The sequence below is a fragment of the Theropithecus gelada genome, chromosome 1 (genome assembly GCF_003255815.1).
Source record: "Theropithecus gelada isolate Dixy chromosome 1, Tgel_1.0, whole genome shotgun sequence".
Taxonomy (NCBI): Eukaryota; Metazoa; Chordata; class Mammalia; order Primates; family Cercopithecidae; genus Theropithecus; species Theropithecus gelada.
Genome location: NC_037668.1, coordinates 118,849,671 through 118,866,098, shown reverse-complemented (window position 1 = coordinate 118,866,098; position 16,428 = coordinate 118,849,671). Strand labels below are relative to the sequence as shown.

Sequence of the window (16,428 nt, the reverse complement as noted above, 5' to 3'; positions counted from 1 at the left end):
ATAAAAGCGCAAGGTGATGCAGCAAGTGCTGATGTAGAAGCTGCAGCAAACTACCCAGAAGATCTAGCTCTGACAATTCATGAAAATGGCTACACTAACCAACAGATTTTTCAGTGTAGATGAAACAGCCTCCTACTAGAAGAAGATGCCATCTAGCACTTTCATAGCTAGAGAAAAGTAAATGCCTGGCTTCAAAACTGAAGCCTGAGAGACAGGCAGACCCTCTTGTTAGTGGCTAATGCAGCTGGTAACTTTTAAGTTAAAGCCCAATGCTCATTGAACAATTTCATAAATCTTAGGGCCCATCAGTATTATGCTAAATCTCTACCTGTGCTCTATAAATGAATCAACAAAGCCTGGATGACAGTGCATCTGTTACAGCATGGTTTATGAACTATTTTAAGCCTACTGTTGAGACCTACAAGAAAAGACTACTTTCGAAATATACTCATTGACAGTGCACCTGGTCATCCAGGATCTCTGATGGAGATGTACAAGACGAATGTTGTTTTCATGCCTGCCAACACAGTATCCATTGTGTATCTTATGGAACAAGGAATAATTTTGATCTTGAAGTCTTACTATTTAAATGCATTTCATAAGGCTACAGCTGCCATAGCTAGAGTCATTCCTCTGATGGATCTGAGCAAAGTAAATTGAAAACTTTTTGGAAAGGATTAGCTATTCTAGATGCAACTTAAAACATTTGTGATTCATGGGAGGAGGTCAGAATATCAACATTAATAGGAGTTTGGAAGAAGTTGATTTCAACGCTCATGTATGACTTTGAGGGATGCAAGACTACAATGGAGCAAGTAACTGTAGATAGGGTAGAAATAGGAAGAAAACTAGAATTAGAAGTAGAACCTGAAGACCTGGTGCCATGGCTCACGCCTGTAATCCTAGCACTTTGGAAGGCCAAGGCAGGTGGATCACTTGAGGTCAGGAGTTCAAGACCAGCCTGGCCAACATGGTGAAACCCCATCTCTACTAAAAATTAAAAAATTAGCCAGGCATGGTTGCACAAGTCTGTAATCCCAGCTACTTGGGAGGCTGAACCAGGAGAATCACTTGAACCTGGGAGGTGGATGTTGCTGTGAGCTGAGATGGCAACACTACACTCCAGCCTGGGCTCTGTCTCAAAAAAAAAAAAAAAAAAGTGGAACCTGAAGGTGTAACTGAATTGCCGCAATCTCACCCTACAAAGCCTGACCAGATGAGAAGTTGCTTCTCTAGTGAAGAAAGTGGTTTCTTGAGAGGGAGTCTACTCCTAGTAAAAATAGTGTGAACATTGTTGAAATGACAACATAAGATTTAGAATATTACGTCAATAAAGCAGTAGCAGGGTTTGAGAAGATTGACTCCAATATCAAAAGAAGTTTTGCTGTGGGTAAGATGCTGTCAAACAGCATTGCATGTTACAGAGAAATCTTTCATGAAAGAAAGGGTCAATCAATGTGTCAAACTTCATTGCTGTCTTATTTTAAGAAGTTGCCACAGCCACCACAACCTTCAGCATCCACCACTCTGATTGTCAATATTAAGGCAAAAATCTCAGCAAAAAGACTAGAACTTACCAAATGCTTAGATGACTGTTAGTATTTTTTAAAGCTATAAAGTATTTTATTTTTATTTTGTTTTGTTTTCGTTGTTGTTTTTTAAGACGAAGTCTCACTCTGTCACCAGGCTGGAGTGCAGTGGTGCGATCTCAGCTCACTGCAACCTCTGCCTCCCAGGTTCAAGCAGTTCTTCTGCCTCAGCCTCCCAAGTAGCTGAGATTACATGCACCCGCCACCACACCTGGCTAATTTTTTGTATTTTTAGTAGAGATAGGGTTTCACCATGTTGGCCAGGCTGGTCTTGAACACATGACCTCGGGCGATTCACCCGCCTCAGCCTCCCAAAGTGTTGGGATTGGCGTGAGCCACTGCACCCGGCCACAATAAAATACTTTAAGGTATATACATTGTTTTTTAGACATAATGGCTTTTGTGTACTTAATTGACAACAGTATAGTATAAACATAACTTTTTTTTTTTTTTTAAGTTCCAGGGTACATGTACAGGGTGTGTAGGTTTGTTACATAGGTAAATGTGTGCCATAGTGGTTTGCTGCACCTGTTAACCCGTCACTTGCATATTAAGCCCAGCATGCATTAGCTATTTTTCCTGATGCTCTTCCTTCACCCCCTACCCCATAGGCCCAGTGTGTTCCCCTCCCCGTGTCTATTAAATGTAACTTTTATATGTACTTGGAAACCAAAAAAAAAAAAAAAAAAAAAAAAAAAAAAAAAAAATCGTGGCTCATTTTATTCCAATATTCACCTTATTGCAGTGGTCTGGAACTGAACCCACAGTATCTCCGAGGTATTCCTGTAATTGATAAAGAAGGTGACACATCACTCATTTTAGTGGATCGGGGGGGATGTTTGGTTGTGTTGCACAATGGTCTTGTCTGACATGGATGTTTTATGAGATACTATTTTTTTCTTAAGACAATGTTGTGACAGAACATCAGATAGTCTGATAGCACGAGGTTAGTTCTTGGACATTGGGAGCTGCTACCCCCCGCCATCCCTTAGTCTATAGGTATTCTTTTATAGGTATTCTTTTTTTCTGTGGCTGCTTTTAGTATTTTTTCCTCATTGTCTTTTATTTTCATTAGTTTTCCTGTGATGTATCTAAGTGTAGTTTTTATTTATTCATCTCAGAGTTCCAGGTGCTCCCAGAAGCTTTGGCTTGATGTGTTTTGTCAGTTTTACAAAATTCTCAGCAATTATCTCAGAGGTATTGCTTCTGCCCTATATTCTGTCTTTTCTTCCGTGATTCCAACTAGATGTTGGAATGTATGTGTGATCTTTTACTATATCAGTTTCAGCTCTTACTCTTTTCTCTATTTTCCATGCTTTTGTCTCCCCTTGCTTCATTCAATATACTTTGTTTTGGCCTTTTTCTAGTTCACTAATTATCTAATTGTTTCAGCTTTCTGGTTTGTTACATAGTGGCCAGAGCATATGGTCTACAGTGATTTCTGTTTCTGTTGGAAGTTTCTCAGTGGTTGTTGAAATACATTCTCAGATTTTATAAATGTTCTGTGTTTTGAAAAAAAGAATGTCTGGTTGTTGTATAGAGCTCTCCCTATATATTTGATCGGTGGTCTACATACTTTTTTTTCACACACCTCTATAATTTTGGAAAACTATGGTATTTTTAAGTTGGCATCTGACATTTTTCTCACAAGCGAGAATAATTGTGTGTTTATACAGTATATTGTATGCATAATTTACATCTCATTTCTTCAGAATCTTTGTACTGTAGATTTAATTCATTAAGGTTACAGAAAATGTCTGCCTTGTAACGTTTAACAAAACCAGTCTTAACAGCTAAACCAAGGTGACCCTTTGTCAGTAAAAATGGCTTCATTTTTAAAATTCAAATAAATGTATTTTTATCACTGTTGATGACCTTTTCATTTCTGAATTTTAATTCTAAGACTGGGAATCAGGGAGAGGGATGAGAGAGAAGTATGGAGAGACAGCCACTGGAATCTTCCCTTGAGTTGTTTTTTGATTAAGACTGTGTAGCCTTCAAATTTTCCTATTATGTGCTTTGCTGCAATGGCCTCTGCCTAAGGAGCTCTATATTCTCAAACCTTTTATTTGACTCCCGAAAGGTTTTTACACACTGGAGCATTTGCGCAATGCTAACAGTCTGGGCAGCTCTTTTCTTGACCCTTGAAGTATTCAGTTAGCAAGATAGATAGAAATCTTTGCCTTTGAAACTTAGTTTTAGAGGAGGGATGCTCAAACTACAACCACAGTAAATAAATACATTGCATAGTGTGGTAGAAGGTGTTAAGTGTTATGGGAGATGGGAGAAGGTATAAACTAGTATAAGTGGATTTGAGAATGCCAGCAGTGTGGAGAAGGTAAGGGTTTTGGGGTGTCAGTTTAACTAAAGTGGTCCTGGTTGGCATCATTCAAAAGATAATGATTGAGCAAAGACTTGAACCAAGATGAAATAGTTTGCCATGAGACTATCTGGGAGAAGGAGCATTCCATCTGAGGAATAGTCAATGCTAAGGCCTTACGCTAGTTGAGAACGTATTCAAGAATAGTAAAAACAAAACAACAACAAAAAAGCTAATGTGTCTACAGCAGAGGGAGTGAGTTGGGGAGAGGAGTAGGAAACAAAGTCAAAGGGTTACTAGGTAGTCTCTCTCTGTAGGTCCTTACAGGTCATTGTAAGGACTTTTCCTTTTTTATCTGAGAAAAACAGGGAGTCATTTTAGAGTTTTGAGGGACATCATCTGTATGGATCACTCTGATTGCTGTGTTGAGAATAGATGGTAAGTGACTAAGGATCTGTCCTTGTACTAATACCAGATTAGTCAGCTGATGAAGTCATACAGGGGAGAGGTAATAGTGGATCTGGGTATAGGAGTGATGAGAAGTGATTGGATTCTGGATATATTTTGAAGATAATAGCGGTAGGAGTTCCTGATAGTTTAGATATGAGGTGTGAGTAAACAAGAACGGTGAAGGTTGCTCCAAGGTTATTGGCCTGAACAACTGATATAGATGAGGAAGGCCGTTAGATATGTGTTTGGAAACTTTTCTTTTGTACAGTGAGAGAAGGGTGATCTTTAAAAGGGGGATGGGTAAGCAGAACTAGAGTATTGCGAATATAACATTCGGATCAATTTTAGGGAAAGAGTACATATGGAAGTTGAGGAACTAGAAATTAATACTTTACCTGCATACTCTTTGAGAAGTCAATTCTGCTGCCCCAGCCATCTGAGTAGCTGGGACTACAGGCGCATGCCACCACACCCGGCTAATTTTTTGTATTTTAGTAGAGACGGGGTTTCACCATGTTGCCCAGGCTGATCATGAACTCCGATCTCAGGCAATCTGCTCACCTTGGCCTCCCAAAGTGCTGGGACTACAGGTGTAAGCCACTGCGCCCGGCCCCAACACTATTTTTTTGAATCAATAAATGAACAACAAAAAGGATTCAGGAACGGTGTTTGGTAATATAAGCAAACATTCTCCTTAGCTGCACACTGGGAATCCTATTGCTAAAAACACGCAAATTTAGCTGCTAACCAAAAATCGGTACCATACATTTAACCTGAATATCCATGTGGGATTGGTTCCATGACCCTGCAAGAATACCAAACTCCAGTGATGCTCCAGACCTGTATATAAAATGATTTCGTATTTGCATATAATCTGTACGCATCCTCCCGTATACGTTAAACTATCAATATATTTCTTGCAATACCTAATACAGTGTAAATGCCAAATAGTTGTTATACTTTATTGGTTTCTTATTTGTATTTTTTATTCTTGTAATTTTATTTTTTATTTCTTTTGATCTGAGTTTGATTGAATCCGAGGATGCAGAACCCATACAGAGAGCCAACTATATTTTTGTTAAGACAATAATGTGAGAGAGAAGCACACTAATACATTTTGTTTCAAGAAAAGCAAATTTCTTGTATTTGAATTATTACCATCCTAAATTAAGATACTTGTAGAATAGTGATTATCTTGAAATATTTTTCTTAGATCATAATAGGATTTTTTCTGTTTTCAGAAAAATAAATTGAGCAAGGATAAGAACATTAACAAGAGTTCACATTTAATACGAAACATTTCTTTGAAGTAACACTTTCAGTTTTGTCCTTTTTTTAGTTCTCAAAGATGCCATACTTTTCCATGTGAGTGTATGGAATAAGTATATTCAAATATATAAATTCAATATGTTTGAATTTGCATAATAGAGTTTGAATGTATATAATACAGGTGAGAGGTTAAGTACTCATTATAGATTGTTACAGATTTGCAGAATTTTTTTTACTATTTAAATCCTTCTTTCAATAAATTAAATTGTAAATCAGTGAAATAATTCAATCTTGGATGTCATATTATTCAAGTTCTATTTCTCATTAGACTTTAATTTTATATTTTCTAAATGTGAGATTAAGCAAATTAATTTATGGAACTTTTATAATGACAGATTATTAAAATCTACAGAAGTTTAAGAAATCTACATGTTAAATAAAATCTGTGAATGTTTGAATTTGAAAAACTTAAATTGCTGAGGCATTAGAAGGAAACTAGTATACATTCATTATGTTCCAAGCTTCAGGCTAGACATGCTGGTAAGGTTTCTGTTGGTCATCTTTTCCCAAAAATGAAATACGGTTGACCCTTGGAACAACATGAGCTTGAACTCTGCGGGTCCACTTAAACGTGGATTTTTTTTGATGAATATAGTTGACTTTCTGTATCAGTGGGTCCTGCATCTGCACCCAAACCAAATGCAGATCAAAAATACAGTCTTCATGGCATGTAAAACCCACATTTAAGGAGGGCTTGCTTATCTTATCCATAGATGGTGTCAAGTGCAGGGACTTAAGTATGCATAGATTTTGGTATCCACCAGGGTTTTAGAACCAATCCGTCATGGATACTGAGGGATGACAGTAGTTTCATCTGCATTAACAATCTATTAAGGCACCAGTTGTCTCTTCAGCTGTTGTAAGGAATCCCTTTAAAACCACCATGTTTGCATTTGCAGTCATGCCACTAACTTTGATGTGCATACTATAATGTGCCTTGATCCTGTGTAATATACGTGGTTGGGGCAAAAGTTTCATTAACAGCACTTTGAACATTCTCAGCTTTTAAGTTCTTCAACAAATTACTAGTGTTTCCTGAATAAACATTAAGCAAATAGATATCTGACTTGGTGCTGATTCTATACTCTAAAACCGTTCTTTTGTTATTTATGTCTTGATAATTGTTGTGAAATGTATAGGTATAAATTTTTTGAACGGTGAAATTTTCTTTGCCCTTTAAAATTATTTCTATTCTGAAGCAATTTATTCCATATGCATATATATTTATCTCACTACTTTGAGTATAATTGTCTCTATTTTCATTTATATAATTACATACAGTCTCTGACTTACAATGACAGTGATTCAATTTTGCGATGGTGCAGAAGCAATGTGCATTCAGTAGAGACTGTATTTTTAATCTTATCTTTTATTTTTTATTATAAAATTTTTATAGACTGTGTCAGATTATTTTGCCCAATTGTAGGCTAACGTAAGTACATTTAAGTAGGCTAAGCTACAATGTTCAATAGTTTAGATGTATTAAATGCATTTTCAACATGACGTTTTCAATTTATCATGGGTTTATTGGGAGGTAACCCCATTATAAGTAAAAGAGCATCTGTGTATGCTTTGTATTCCTAGGACTTTCAACACTCTCACTTTTCTTGCATTTATTAGACATGATGGTTTAGTATTTATATAATATTTCAAAACTGAATACAAACAGCGTACCCATCATAGGGTAAAGAATACCAAAAGGCTCAAAGTAAAATGACAATTTATGGCATGATACTTTCTGTGGAGGGCAAAGTTGACACACTGCATCTGGAATATGGGATTGACACACTTTAGCTACATTGGTTTCTTTGAAAGTTTCACAGTTAACGATTTGAACAGATAGGTTTTATAGTGAACCGACCCATGTTACACAAATGTGGTCAAAATGTTTGACCAGTTACATATATATCACTCATTTCAAATGCTTAAATGCTTGAATTTGTCTTGTGGGAGCCATGTGCATATGTCATTTATGATGTAAGCTGAGACCATCACTTATTCTAATTATATGAAAGCATAAACAACACAACAGTCATTCTGTGCTAACTGTGACTTAGCACTCTCCTTTGGTTACAACTGTAATTTATTGCCTTCTTCCAGTTACAAAATTCTTCATTAGGAAATTAATGTTTGATTAGTGAACATCCATTTGATTTTCTACTACTGTTGATTCTCATTGTTACATAATTTTGCCATGTCTTTAAAGTTATGTCTTTGTAGGACCTCCCTGCCCCCCTTGCCTTCATCCACACAGTTAACTGCTTCCATTTACCATATGGGAGCTTCTTTAGATGTGTTAGATTATATTTAGTATTTACTATACTTTGCAGTAAGAATGATCTTGAGTTATTGGGTGTTTATGGTCTGGTACCTACCATCTGTCGTCTGTTAAAAATTGAGGATGGTACATGGCATCAGGAACAAGCTATTCAACAGGTTCAGTATAATTTGTTTACTTTATTTTTTAAATTGCAATCTATATATCAAACTCAGTGCCTTTTTTTATTTGTGTTTTGGTATTGCCAAGAGGAAAAAAAAAATCTCTGGCTGTAACATTGAGTTTTCATGACACAGTTAGCTCTGTGGCAGTGTCTTGGTCATTTAATGCCATATTTTCACTGTTCAAGAATCAATTTATTGACAGATCATAAGTTAACTAAAGGATTATTTCAGGTAATTGTGAATTTAGAGAATACTTTTAAGGCTCAGTAGTGCAATTCTCCAGTTTTTAGCTCATTATTTCAAATAATGTTAAATGTTAATTATGTAATAACTAAATACTAAACATTTGTAGTACATATTAGAAGGGATCTTAGAAATCATCTTATTCAATCCCCAACTCCATATTCTTGTCTGTAATGTTCTTGACAAGTAAGCAAGAACCATTCTTGCCTAATGGTAACCTTCTGAACCATTTTATTATTTGGCTTGGTTTTAGAGTCAGTCTCATGCTGGATACCCTTATAAGTGTTCTATATTTTTTTAGTGTTTCTTCTCAATGTGACATTTAGAATAAGTTATTAGCTGGATGGTACACTCTATCTTCTCTTGAATTGTGCACTAGGTGAGATTTAGGTATATATGTACATTGTGTATGGTATATATAGGTTTAAATGCTGCAATAATTTTAAATGTAATATTTCAGTTAATTAAGATTCGTTTTGTAGTTTGACACTTGTGAATGGTATTCTCTTCTTGACCCAGTCTCATACATTACTAACTGAAGTTGTCATGTGTTTGCAAGGATAATTTAAATGAACATAGAATTTGTGAAAACCTGACAGATCCTAACTATAACTCAGCTAGTGGGCAGCATTATAATTTATTTATAGCAGTGTAATATAGCAGTTAATGAACTAATATACAATGAGGGCAAATTGTACTATATTTTTGCACGAAATTACACGACACAGCAAAGGTTGGCATTATGTAGTTAAGTACCCACAAAATGTTAACCTACTTGCAATAAATACAATTAATAATGTACATAAAAGAATGGAATTAAGCTAATTTTCTATCACAAAAGAATTATTCGTGAACAGAAAGTGGACAGCATAGATTTGATGACAGAAAGGTTGTATCTAATCTGAATTACTGAGTGACCTAGGAAGCTTGCTCAGAGGGATTACAGAATAATTATGTTAATATGCAATTATCACCTCATTTCTTCTGTAGTAACCTCAAGATGTAGTGTAGTGAGGGTGTTATAGCAAGTGCTGATAGTTTGCAAAAATACTGATGTTTGAGATTTCTGAGACAATAAGTCTAGCTTGAGGCATATAAGTGATGATCTGTCATCTTGAAGACAGATCTGACCTTTGTACAATTTTTTAATGCTCACAGTATATAACTAGAGGCAGTTATAGCTGTAAAACTCATTATGATTTTCCAGCAATTGAAATATATTTTATGTAGATTTAAAGTTCTGTTTGCAGCTTTTTAAAAAGGTGTGTGAATTTTTTTAAAGAACATTTTAAAATTCAGTTAAAAGAAAAATTCTATGATTATATGATTATCTGGGGAAGCTTTAGTAATGGTGTCTAAACATTGTTTTAAAATCTTAATTGATATAGCTAATTCATTGAATTCATGGAATTGAAATTTAAGGAGTCCAACAGTTTATCTATCTTAATTTATTAGCTTCTGTTTTTTAAACTTAGTGAATAATGCCCACCTTCAAATATGTTCCTACTTTGTTATAGTAACCTAAACTGGTATTGATGTCTCTGTTATATATACATTTGACTATACAAAGGTAGTTGAAAAACTATTTGAGATGGTGTAAAATTAACTCAGATCAAATAGTTTCTTGCCTAGATGCCTCATAACCCAACATGAATGTAGTAAAATAATTTTTGATGGTGTTAAAATTCTGTATCCATTATTCAGTGCAACAGATTTTGGTGATCCATTGTTCTGCGTGGTATCTCAGGACAACAGCTATGAGTATTGAGTACTGTTATTAGTAAGTAGTGTATTTGGAGCATTGTATAATTAGAATATATTCTGAACATTTTAATTGTTTCTAAAATAAGTACCCACAAAATGTTAATCTACTTATAGTTAAATACAGTTAATAATGTACATAAAAGAACAAAATTAAGCTAATTTTCTCTGAGTAAAGAATTACTCATGAACAAAATGTGGACAGTATAGATTTGACGACAGGAAGGTTGTATCTAATCAGAATTACCGAGTGACCTAGAAAACTTCCTTACTTAGTCAACTTTTGTAACATATTTTCAAACTGATGCAGAAGGTAATGTCTTTTATTTTTGAGTAGAGATAATTATTAATTTGGGGGTAAGTAAGCCATGTCATGTGGATGTGAAGGAAAACTTTAATTGTTAAAGTCTTCATTTTATATTTTAATAATATTTAATCTGATTTTTTTTGCTAGATGTGTTTTGTAGATAAAATCATTTATGCACATATATTTTTTCTATGTTTTTGAACAAAACAGGTTGATATCTTCAGAATGTGAACTTACGAAAAGCTCTTATAAAGCCATTCTGGTAATGAGGATGCAGTCTCCAAGCTGACATGATGTTCTCATAGTTTGTCACCCTGCTGTTCAGGGGGTACCAATGAAGTTGCTTTAAATGGGAAGCGTCTGTTCCATCTCTAAACCTCTAACACCAGAACAGATGGGTGGGACATAGAATATGGAAGGTTTTACCTCTGAGGTGGTAACAGTGAAGCCACTCATTAACACTGAATTTACCACTTCGTTAGCAACATTGCTTCCTGTTGAGAAAAACTAATATAGGCTTTCAAATTGACTGAGCATATATTTGTCCACCTCTGTGATTATAGTAAGTGGGAACATAAAGGAAAGTAACTGTCTTTCAAGCCAGTTTTTTGTCGTTCATTTCAGATTTATGAGATTGTTGCTATTGAAGCATTTTATATTTTCTACCTAATTTAATGAGAAATATCAGGAATGAATAATAAGTGTAGCATTAAGGCTTGCTTTTCTTTCCCTTGACATTTGCACACCCTTTCCTAACACATGTTTATGTGCTGCCCATTTTTAACTTCTGTGTGTGTGATGTAGAGACTCCTGCTGGGTGATGCATTAGCACCATTTTGAAGTGATATCATTGAATGTGATCTTATTGGAAGTCTATTTTTATTACCACCATACCAGAAGTTTGCCAATCTCAGAACAGAATTCTAAAACCTATGAGGGGTGGAAAAAATAATTGTTTGTATAAATAACAATGTCAAAGATACTGGTAATAGATATTTTTTGTATTAAATAACACTTTATGGAAAGAATAAGATCAGATTATAAATGCTTGTTCTAAGTTATAAAATACAAAAAAGGTAAGAACAATTTTATTATTCTTGAATTAGATTTAATGTTTTACAAAGCATGAAATTGGTACCCTTAAAGGACAGTAAAAATATTGAACTTTATTGAACATGTTTTGATTTGTAAATGTTAGATTGTGAGGTCCTGTTGCCCTAAAATAATATTACTTGTTATGCAAATTAAAAATACTACAAAAGAAAAATATACAGGCTTCGTTCTTTATCTGAGAGCAGGAAACTAACTTGTCTTGTTTACCGTTATTTCTGGAATACGGGATCAATGCATGGCACAACTAAGTGCTTAGTAAATATTTGGATAATAACTGCAAAAAAGGAGAAGAAATATGGAAGCTTATGCCAATACTTCAATTAGTTAATACCTGGGGTTGCCAAATAGCAGGTTCTTTAAATTGTACATGAGAATTATTGGATATTTTGAGGACCTTATTATAATTACTGCATTAATAAATCAGAACCTGATGGAACTTGTATTTGAATGGGGTATCCAAATTTCATAGGAACAAAACTGTTTTTCTTCTTACACTTTAGGAACTTGTACTTTGATTTTGAAATTGTGTTTTTATTAATCCAATACTTACTCAGTCTTTTATTCAACAAATATTGCCTGAGCACCTATGCCAAGTGATGTACTAGGTTCTAGAGATATGATAGTGACTAGATTACATTCCCAGTCCTCTAAGAGCAGGAAAAGAACAGGTTGCAAGGGAACTCTTCATAGTAAGGGTAGTCATTACATAAAGTCATCATATGAATGGACCCCAAACATTCAGAAATACTATTTGCTTTAAAAATATTGTACTTTTTTCTCATAATGATTAAATAACTTATCAAAAATGCCTAGAAAAGTTTTATCTACATTTTATGTGAAATAAATTTAAAACATATGTTTATGCTATTTTATTGTAAAATGTGTTAGGCCGTTGCACTAGACCACCAGATCAAAAATGGGATAACTGCTTTTAAAGAATGCCTGGAATTTGGGGCCCCACATATGAAAGTTTGACATGAAACTTCATTAATTTTAACTTTAGTGAAGTTGAAATTCACTTTACTAAAATTTAGTTAACTTTAGTAAAGTTAAAATTATAGTTAAGGTTAATTTGAATAAGGAATGAACAAAACTATGAATAAAGCATTTTAACAATAAAACATTGATGTTGATAGCAAATATGTTCATTCAAATAAAGTTTTTTACTGAATGGCGTTTTGTTACCTTCCTTCAGGAATGAACTTATAAGTGACAAATCTTTCATTTCTCTGCAGTATTTGATAATTTATATTATTCTCTCGAATAGAGTGACTGCCTCTGATAAACCTACTTAAGTGAAAGAATTTTCTTTGTATTAGCAATCTCTACATGTGGTTTAAAATTTTTTCAGTCTGTAGCATATTTACATTGTTTTTGTGTCTGTGTGTATATGTGTATCTGTGTGTATGCTGCTTTTTCCCTAGTATGTTTGTGTATGTTGCTTTTCTCTAGACATTTTGTATATATGACGTATTGGATTGTTGTTGTTGCCTAGCATGAAGAACAATATTAACCTTTGAGGTGCTTTTTAAATATTTCAATATGTTTGTGTTCTTTCATTCTTGGAAAATTATTAGAATGTCAATATAAAGAGTAGAAAATTAAACTAATAAAAATATGTACTTTCAACTCTCCATACATTCTAATAGTATTTTTTCTTTCATGCAAATCTAAATTTTTTTTTTCCATTTTCTAGACTAAATGTGTTAAATGGGCTTGCCAACAATATGGATGATTTGAAGATAAACACCGATATTACTGGTGCTAAAGAAGAACTCCTAGATGACAACAATTTTATCTCAGACAAGGAGAGCGGAGTTCATAAACCAAAAGATTGTCAAACATCATTTCAGAAAAATAATACATTGACTCTGCCTGAAGAACTGTCAAAGGACAAATCTGAAAACGCCTTAAGCGGAGGCCAGTCTAGTCTATTTATACATGCTGGTGCTCCTACTGTTTCTAGTGAAAACTTTATCTTACCTAAAGGAGCTGCTGTTAATGGACCAGTTTCACACTCCTCCTTAACTAAGACTTCCAATATGAATAAAGGCAGTGTTTCATTAACCACTGGGCAGCCTGTGGATCAGCCAACAACAGAATCTTGTTCAACTTTAAAGGTAGCAGCTGATCTTCAGCTGTCTACACCACAGAAAACAAGTCAACACCAAGTTTTATTTTTGTTATCAGATGTAGCACATGCTAAGAATCCCACCCATTCCAATAAAAAACTACCTACCTCTGCTTCAGTTGGTTGTGACATTCAGAATTCAGTAGGGAGTAATATAAAGTCAGATGGCACTTTAATAAATCAAGTAGAGGTGGGTGAGGATGGTGAAGATTTATTGGTAAAAGATGATTGTGTCAATACAGTAACAGGAATTTCCTCAGGTACAGATGGATTTAGATCAGAAAATGATACAAACTGGGATCCCCAAAAAGAGTTCATTCAGTTTCTTATGACTAATGAGGAAACAGTAGACAAAGCTCCACCTCATTCTAAAGTAGGTCTAGAAAAAAAAAGAAAGCGAAAAATGGATGTAAGCAAGATAACTCGTTATACTGAGGATTGCTTTAGTGATTCTAATTGTGTACCCAATAAATCAAAAATGCAAGAAGTAGACTTTCTAGAACAAAATGAAGAGCTACAAGCAGTAGACCCACAGAAATATGCTTTATCAAAAGTGAAGCCTGAATCGACTGATGAAGACTTAGAATCTGTGGATGCCTTCCAACATCTAATTTATAACCCAGATAAGTGTGGAGAAGAGAGTTCACCTGTTCATACTAGCACTTTTCTTTCAAATACCTTAAAAAAGAAATGTGAAGAGAGTGATTCTGAGTCACCTGCTACTTTCAGTACCGAAGAGCCATCATTCTACCCCTGTACAAAGTGCAATGTGAATTTTAGGGAGAAGAAGCACCTCCACAGGCATATGATGTATCATTTAGATGGGAATAGTCACTTTCGCCATCTTAATGTCCCAAGGCCATATGCTTGTAGAGAATGTGGACGGACATTTCGAGATCGCAATTCACTTCTAAAACATATGATTATTCACCAGGAGAGAAGACAGAAGTTGATGGAGGAAATTCGTGAATTGAAAGAACTTCAGGATGAAGGAAGAAGCGCACGATTACAGTGTCCTCAGTGTGTGTTTGGTACCAATTGCCCTAAAACATTTGTGCAACATGCTAAAACCCATGAAAAAGATAAAAGGTACTACTGCTGTGAAGAGTGTAACTTCATGGCAGTGACAGAAAATGAATTAGAATGCCATCGAGGCATTGCACATGGGGCAGTGGTAAAATGCCCGTTGGTCACTTCTGATATAGCCCAGAGAAAAACACAAAAAAAGACTTTCATGAAAGACTCCGTAGTAGGATCGTCCAAAAAATCAGCTACCTACGTATGTAAGATGTGTCCTTTTACTACTTCAGCCAAAAGTGTTTTAAAAAAGCACATGGAGTACTTGCATTCATCATCATGTGTTGATTCATTTGGTAGTCCTCTTGGACTTGATAAAAGAAAAAATGACATCCTTGAAGAACCTGTAGATAGTGATAGCACTAAACCATTAACTAAACAACAGTCAACCACGTTTCCAAAGAACTCTGCTTTAAAACAAGATGTGAGGCGAACATTTGGATCAACCTCACAATCAAGTAGTTTTTCAAAAATCCATAAGCGGCCACACAGAGTACAGAAAGCTCGGAAAAGCATTGCCCAATCAGGCGTAAACACTTGCAATCAAAACAGCTCTCCTCATAAGAATGTTACAGTTAAAAGCAGCATTGACCAAAAACCTAAGTATTTTCATCAAACAGCAAAAGAAAAGTCTAATGCCAAGGCAAATAGCAACTATTTGTATAGACACAAATATGAAAACTATAGGATGATAAAAAAATCAGGTGAATCATATCCTGTGCATTTCAAAAAAGAAGAAGCTAGTTCATTAAATTCTTTACACCTGTTTTCATCATCAGGTAATTCTCACAACAGTTTTATTTCAGACCCTCATAAGCCTGACACCAAAAGACCTGAAAGCTTCAAAGATCACAGACGTGTAGCTGTAAAGAGAGTAGTTAAGGAATCTAAGAAGGAAAGTTCTGTTGGAGGGGAAGACTTGGATAGCTATCCAGATTTTTTGCATAAAATGACTGTTGTCGTTTTGCAAAAACTTAATTCTGCTGAAAAGAAAGATAGTTATGAAACAGAAGATGAAAGTTCCTGGGATAATGTTGAGTTAGGAGACTACACTACACAGGCCATAGAAGATGAAACCTATAGTGATATTAATCAAGAACATGTAAATTTATTCCCTTTATTTAAGAGCAAAGTGGAAGGTCAGGAGCCTGGAGAAAATGCTACTCTTAGTTATGACCAAAATGATGGCTTTTATTTTGAATACTATGAAGATGCTGGAAGTAACAACTTTTTGCATGAGATACATGATCCTCAGCATTTAGAAACTGCAGATGCTTCATTGTCAAAGCATAGTTCTGTTTTTCATTGGACTGATTTGTCTCTTGAGAAGAAATCGTGTCCTTACTGCCCAGCAACATTTGAAACAGGTGTTGGGTTATCAAATCATGTCCGGGGGCATCTTCACAGAGCAGGATTAAGCTATGAAGCCCGTCATGTTGTATCACCAGAACAAATAGCCACAAGTGACAAAATGCAGCATTTCAAAAGAACTGGCACAGGAACACCTGTTAAACGAGTTAGAAAAGGTAAGTTCTCCATGGGAATAATTTGGGCTAATAGGTCTGTGTTCTAATTCTGAGGATTTAAAAGTTCTGTTTGAATTTGGTCTCCATTAGAATCATATAATTTTATGTTTCAGAATTAACTCATTTTAGGGTGGTCAGTT

At 34.9% G+C, this 16,428-nt stretch overlaps 1 protein-coding gene across 6 annotated transcripts in view; it reads left to right on the top strand.

Annotated features, from left to right (window-relative positions):
- ZNF644 (zinc finger protein 644) overlaps window positions 1–16,428 on the top strand; it is a 100,948-nt gene that overhangs the window by 61,671 nt on the left and 22,849 nt on the right. For 2 of the 6 annotated variants that reach the window (XM_025398414.1, XM_025398424.1), the window contains one exon: window positions 13,251–16,288. The exons of the other annotated variants lie outside the window; for them this stretch is intronic. In XM_025398414.1, the coding sequence (XP_025254199.1) occupies window positions 13,251–16,288 (3,038 nt within the window). The remainder of the gene's footprint in view (window positions 1–13,250; window positions 16,289–16,428) is intronic. 6 annotated transcript variants of the gene reach the window in all.